The sequence below is a fragment of the Quercus lobata genome, chromosome 2, assembly GCF_001633185.2.
Source record: "Quercus lobata isolate SW786 chromosome 2, ValleyOak3.0 Primary Assembly, whole genome shotgun sequence".
NCBI lineage: Eukaryota > Viridiplantae > Streptophyta > Magnoliopsida > Fagales > Fagaceae > Quercus > Quercus lobata.
The window spans coordinates 8714503-8722145 of NC_044905.1; the positions used below are offsets into that span (position 1 = coordinate 8714503).

Genomic DNA, 7643 nt, shown 5'->3' on the forward strand with positions numbered 1-7643 from the left:
AAAACGTGCATTTGAAATGTTTATGGTGCAAAGTATAATATAGGGTATAGTTTAGGGTGGTAAAGTACAATTTTCGTACCAAAATATTTCATTTCTTTAACTACTATGGCCTTTGGTATGGTATTGACTACTTTGATGCAATATACTGTGAATTTATGAGAGAGAGAGAGAGAGAGAGAGAGAGAGAGAGAGAGAGAGAGAGAGAGAGAGAGAGAGAGAGAGAGAGAGAGAGAGAGCAAATACTAAGAATAAGGTTTATAATTCATTAGACCATAGAAATAATGGTATGTGCTAAGAATGTAGAGTTTGAGAGCAAATACTAAGAATAAGGTTTATAATTCATTAGACCATAGAAATAATGGTATGTGCTAAGAATGTAGAGTTTGAGAAAGAGGTGACATTTGGGTAATAGTTATTTTGTGGACAGATAAAAGGCTTAGTTCTTAGAGATCCAACATTCTTTGTCCTTAATTGGGATAAAACCATGAGGAGGGGGAGGAGGGTCAGGCGTTCCCTTAATAGGCCCACATAGAGGATAGTAGCCATTATTGGGCAAAGCATGAGGAGGAGAAGGAGGAGGGTCGGACATTCCCTTGTTAGGCCCAGATGGAGGATAGTGGCCATTATTGGGCAAACCATGAGGAGGAGGAGGGACGTCAAACGTACCCTTGCTAGGCCCAAATGGAGGGTAGTGGCCATTTTTTGGCAAACCATGAGGAGGTGGAGGAGGGTCAGAGGTTCCCTTGCTAGGCCCAGATGGAGGATAGTGGCCATTATTGGGCAAACCATGAGGAGGAGGAGGAGGATCAAACGTTCCCTTGTTAGGCCTAGATAGAGGATAGTGGTCATTTTTGGGTAAACCATGAGGAAGAGGAGGAGGAGGGCTAGATGTTCCCTTGCTAGGCCTAAATGGAGGATATTGGCCATTATTGGGCAAACCATGAAGAGGAGGAGGAGGAGGGTCAGACGTTCCCTTACTAGGCCCAGATGGAGGGTAGTGGCCATTTTTTGGCAAACCATGAGGAGGTGGAGGAGGGTCAGAGGTTCCCTTGCTAGGCCCAAATGGAGGATAGTGGCTATTATTGGGCAAACCATGAGGAGGAGGAGGAGAAGGATCAAACGTTCCCTTGCTAGACCTAGATGGAGGATAGTGGCCATTTTTGGGCAAACCAAGAGGAGGTGGAGGAGGGTTAGACGTTCCCTTGCTAGGTCCAAATGGAGGAACATGACCATTTTTTGGCAGCATCTCAAAATTGTTCATTCCAAAATCTATATTCTCAAACTTTGATGGAACAAACAGAGAAGGGGGCTCGTTAGGCACAGATGGAGGAACATGACCTTTTGCCAACAGTCCAAATTTCACCCTCTCAAAAAGAGGTATTTTCCATTTTTCAACTTGCACTAAGTTGGAAGAAACCTTTTCTCCATATGTTGAAAGCCTTCTAGCTTCAATAGGGAAAGCGAGGACAATCACAAAGGTCGACCATACCAATTTTTGAGTGGTTAGCACCATCTTGTTCAATGCTCACATTTCTATCTAATTTGAGACTCTTTATGACCTATTAAATAATGATTGACCCTCTCTTCATTAAATGATGATAATAAATTTTCTTTATATTACAAGAGAGCGCAATTAATATTTTTGTGTGGTTTGCAATTAATATTTTTTTGTGGAGTTGATTATGCAACTATTATTCTTAGAGATAATAATTGCATAATATTAAAGGAGTTAGCAATTAATATTTTTGTGTGGAGGTTTTTTTTTTTTTTTTATAATTTTTTTTTATTCTTAGAGATAATAATTGCATAATATTAAAGGAGTTAGCAATTAATATTTTTGTGTGGAGGTTTTTTTTTTTTTTTGAGATAGTTTCAACCTATGGCATCCGCTTCTTATTATGCAATTCTTATGCTTAGAGATGTATATGAATTTAAATTTTTAAAACTCTTCATTAGATCTTGTTAAATCATATTTTTCATTAAATTGTAGAATAGATTGTTTCACATACTGTCTCAATCGTAATAAAATTTTATTAATAATTACTGTACTTAACAAATTTCATCTTTACACGAAAAAGATAAAAGATAGAAAAAATCATCTTTTGTTAAACTTTCTCGTGCCTTGCACAAGCAACTGTCTATATGATTATTGGTTGACCTTATGATATTGTGCTACATAAGTTTTTGGAACCTTACAATTTTACATGTTATTATTATTATTTTTAAATGAATTAAAATTCTATTCTATATTCAAACCCACCTTAGAATCTTGGCACATCATATTTTCTTTAAATGATAAAATATATAGTTTCATATTCAAACACAATTATAAACTAAAATATATAATTCCATATACAAACACAATTATAATCAATTCCTATTAATAACTATCATAATTATCAAATTGCATATTTTGACAAAAAATAAAAGAGAGAAAAGATCATTTTATATTAAACTTTCTATGCATTATACAAGTTACCAACTAGTGTATGTATGTATATGAGTTCAAGTTATACCTATTTGTGTGTGTATATATATATGGGTTCGAGCTTAAACTTAGATTTGAAGTTGACTCATTTGCTAAATAAACAAATATAAATTACAAGTTTTTTTTGCAAGTTAAGCCCAAATTGTTCATAAATAATTTGATTTATTGACAGCTCTTTTTTATAAACTTCTCGTGTAATAATAATTTAGTAGATCTCATATATATATATAAAAGAATAGTTTACCAAATTTGAAGAAAAGGACCAATTCAATCAACACTAGTTTCTGTGAACATCTCCAAAGCCTTGGAATTCATCAACTTTGATGTCGTTAATCGTTATCCAACCAAACAATGTTATTTTGCTAGCACATTCAACTATTCAAGTGTTCTACCCCATTTTGTTCAATTCCGTCCAATTAGGTCTATTTTAGTCCAATTTGTTCCACTTGGTTTAATTTGGTCCATTTGGTCAATTTTGGTCCCCCTTTAGTCCATTTTAGACTAATTGGGCCTTAAATTGATTCTTTTTGGGACAAAGTTCAAAATTTAGTTACAAAATTGGTTGTAGCCTTGGACCACAACCTTACTTAATATCTTTTAAATGGAGGTGAATTTTGACAAATCTACCATTGGATTACATCTTCTTCTTATATCCTCCATGCTTGCAAAATTTATAGAAAATTAAAGATCAATAGCTATGTCATCAATAAATTATTTAAATTGCTAATTTTTGTAGTTTAAAATCATGCATTAAATATAAGCATATGTATCATATAGTAAATAACATTTGATTGATACAAAATTTGACATGTGTATTAAGAGCGTAAAAAACATACAATTTAATGGCTAGATTTTCAAAATATGTAATAATATTTATTTTATTTGGTCCATCTCAAAGCAATTAAATATTGTTTACTTGAATTTTTTTTTCAAGGATCATTTTGGTCCTTCTCTAACTCCAGAGTTCAATATATAAAGCAATAGCAAAATAATTTTATTATACTATGTAAAAAGATTCTTATTGTAAATGGAAAAGTGTGAGGCGACAAACTGAAACACAAATTATATAATGTTCTTGATATAGAGTTGATATATGAAGTAACTTCAATTTCTGTTTTGACTGCATTCTTGTCACTAGGGTTCAAGCTTATCAGATGTTTCTCTAGCTCAGACAGTTTCAGATATACAGTAGACATAGTAAGAGTTGAGCATCATAATCTCAAGTAAACTGATAATGGACCATTTTTCAACATCTTGAATTAACTCCAGCTTCAATTTGTTATCATAGGCATACGTGTACCATTAATACATATGGCATTTGGAATTAGCAATTCATGGAATGAGAAACTTATTGAAGCTTAATTCAATAGAGATGCCATCATGATTGTTAAAAGTTCTTCATCATCATAGACAATATGGAAATGAATAAAAATCTCTCTAAAAGTCATGTAGAGTTATAGTCACTCTGAAAGTCATATATACATATTGTAACATCAGCTTTTAGAAGGTTTTGATGAAGCCACTACATATCTGATGCACACCAGATAGGGTCCACATTTCATGTTAGTTACATACCCACTGATAAAATTAGATAAGCATTAATGACTAGTAAATATCTAGCCGAAGGTTACAAGACAAAGAAATCATGGTGAACAAGAGACTAGCCAATTGCATAAAAGTTTCTAATAAGCATCATATTAAATTCCACTGTTCCACATGTTTAAATTCCCTAGATTTGTTTCAAAATATCTAAGCATTCACAATTATCTCTACAAAGCACCTTCACTTTTGCACACTTATCCAAAAGAAATTTCGTTCACTTACGCATTTGTGCATTCTTATAGAACTTTGTAATTCTTCTGGATGTCTCACTTGTAGCAGCCATATCTCAACAAGTGAAATTTCATCAGAATTATTTTCTTCATATATCTTTACCTCCCTTCCTTCGTATCTGTATGGATTATTCCTAATTCCCCCCCCCCCCCCCCCCAATAGTAAAGGGCGATTGTAAAGTCAAAGTTGTCCATCCCTACAACAAGAGCAAGGAAGTTATTCTAAAATTTCAATACATATTTAGAAGTGATAGAAGTAGTATAATAGGATAATCAGTGTCTAAGTGTGAAGATTAGCAACAATGCCTTTTGATCCATGAATTTCTTGTGATCCATGAGTCTCTCACCCCACTACCAATAAGGTGAGTATACGAATAATAAGCATAAAAAAAAAATATCAGTAAGTGCTTAAAAATTTGGAATGCAACTTTTAATTTTCATTCAGGCATAGTATTAAATATCAAATCACCCTTCATGTCAGTACAAAAAAATGGTTTCCTTGTTCTTGTAAACACCTAAAGGTATGCCAAAAGGAGAAAACTCATTTCATTAAATCACTTGATATATTCATGTTAAAATCATTTCATGCCCTGCAATTTGGTTAATCAAAAGGTTCATATGGAGGTCTCCTTTCTTTATTGTTCCCCTACAAATTGGAGACCAGAGAAATTTACGTTGAAATTGAAATTGGGCATTTTATTTTATCTTTTCTGAAAATTAGATTCATCCATCAGAACCAAATCTGTTTCTCCTACCATTGAATTTCATATTCACAATCTAACAACATATAGAGACAAAAAAAAAAAATTTCTTACATGGACCTAATCAAAGGTGAGGTAAGGTACCAAATCTAAAATGAAATTGGGTTGCACAACCATAGGAAGTGTAATACTTGAGATGGGAGGAGGAGTGAGGTCACCATGGCAATGGCTGTTGCTTGGAGAAGAAAGCATGGTGTGATGGAAGAGACCACTGTCTCTAACAGAGGGCGGCGGCTAGGCTTGGGTTTGTTCAATCCCTCTTTCTCGTGGGTTTGTGAACCTCACATCAGATTGCAAATTGCAAATTGCAAATTGCAAAATGAGTTTTGATTTTGAACCGGGTTAGGATTAGGATTGAATTTGAAATGGGTCTTCTTTGTTTCTTACGTGTAAATTTAATTTTTTTAATAAAAAGAAATGACACATCATTAAAAAAATGCCAGGTCATTATTCCATTGGCCTCATAAGCAACATCACTAACAGAAGTTAACAAAATGACTTATATCGCTCATTTTGAAAACTTGAGGGACCAATTATACTCATTTGAAACTTAAGGGACCAATTGCACTCGCAAGGTAAACTTGAGGGACTAATATTGTAGTTTCACCTTTTTTTAGTAATAAAGACAATCTAATTAGATTAGGGGTATTTTTAACAATTTAGATAATGATAACTTTCTGAATCCTCTTAATATATAGAGATACATTGATACACATTGATTTGAGCATATTGGTTTAATAAGTGTAATTTTGAAATTGCGTAAAGGCAATAACTAACTTTCTCTGTTCTATTAATGTATCAACAAAATGAAAGTTGAAAAAGAATAACAAAATTAGTGCACCAAATTTAAAGGACCACTAACATGTGAATTGTTCACCAAATTTGAAGGAACACTATGCATGCTTAGCTTCAAATGTTTAGATAGGTCATAAGTGATGCTAGCTTGTTTGCACACGTTATGTGCGTGCTCAGAGGATTTTTTGTTATATAAAAAAAAATTGTTTCATCTTAATTCAAGGTTTATGCATTTATAAGTGAAATTATTGCATTTTCCAATCACCAAACTTATAGGAGTGTGATGAGATGTAGTTATGGGTGTGTTAATTTTATTTAATTATTTATTTTTACATCTTATCACACTCCCAAGAGTTTTGGTCATCCAAAAACGCATAAATTTCACTAACAAATGCCTAAACCCATAATTCAGATGAATCAATATATGAGGTTTAAGCCAACCTCAAAATGATACACCATTATTAATCAGTGCCAAAATAGGAGAAATTACACTTTACCACCCTAAACTATATCCTGATTACACTCTGCACCCTAAAATTTTCGAATGCAGGTTTTGCACCCTGAAAGATGATCCTTGTTACACTTTGCACCCTAAAATCAAGTTTGCCATTAACTTGGATGGAAAAATATGGTTCCACGTGAAAAGTCCTAATTGCCTCTCTTTTGAAGCCTTTAAAAACAAATGATAAATTACACTTTACCACCCTAAACTATACTTCTAATTACACTTTTCACCCTAAACATTGAATTTCCATCCAAGTTAACAACAAACTTAATGTTGTGATGCAAAGTGTAACAAGTATCATAGCTTAGGGTGCAAAATGTGTATTCCAAATGTTTAAATTGCAAAGTATAATATGAAGTATAGTTTAGAGTGACAAAGTATAATTTTCACCAAAATATATTATTTCTCTAACCATCATGGCCTCCAATATGGTACTAACTACTTTGATGCATATACTGTGAATTTATGAGAGAGAGAGAGAGAGAGAGAGAGAGAGAGAGAGAGAGAGAGAGAGAGAGAGAGAGAGAGACGAGCGAGCAAATACTGTGAATAAGGTTTATAATTCATTACACCATAGCAATAATGGTATGTGCTAAGCAATGCAGAGTTTGAGCAAGAGGTGACATTTAGGTAATACTTATTGTGTGGACTAATAAAAGGCTTAGTTCTCAAAGATCCAACATTCTTAGTCCCTAATTGGAATAAAACTATGAGGAGGTGGAGAAGGGTCGGACATTCTCTTGCTAGGCCCAAATGGAGGATAGTGACCATTATTGGGCAAACCATGAGGAGGGGGAGGAGGGTCAGACGTTCCTTTGCTAGGCCCGGATGGAGGATAGTGGCCATTATTGCGCAAACCATGAGGAAGGGAAGGAGGGTCGAACGTTCCCTTGCTAGGCCCAGATGGAGTATAGTGGCCATTATTAGGCAAACCATGAGGAGGGGGAGAAGGTTTGGACGTTCCCTTGCTAGGCCCAGACGGAGGATAGTGGCCATTATTGGGCAAACCACGAGAAGGAAGAGGAGGAGGGTCAGACGTTCCCTTGCTAGGCTCAGATGGAGGATAATGGCCTTTTTGGGCAAACCCTAAGGAGGTGGAGGAGAGGCATACATTCCCTTGCTAGGCCCAAATGGAGGAACATTACCATTTTTAGGCGAAATCTCAAAATTGATCCTCCCAAAATCTATATTCTCAAACTTTGATGGAACAAATATAGAAGGAGGCTTGTTAGGCGCAGACGGAGGAACATGACCTTTTGCCA

At 34.5% G+C, this 7643-nt stretch overlaps 1 protein-coding gene across 1 annotated transcript; it reads right to left on the reverse strand.

Annotated features, from left to right (window-relative positions):
* Positions 1-436: 436 nt before the first annotated feature.
* Positions 437-1513, reverse strand: LOC115958616 (formin-2-like). The gene has a single exon (XM_031077046.1). The coding sequence runs from the start codon at positions 1511-1513 to the stop codon at positions 437-439; it is 1077 nt and encodes a 358-aa protein (XP_030932906.1).
* Between the last annotated feature and the right edge of the window lie 6130 nt (positions 1514-7643).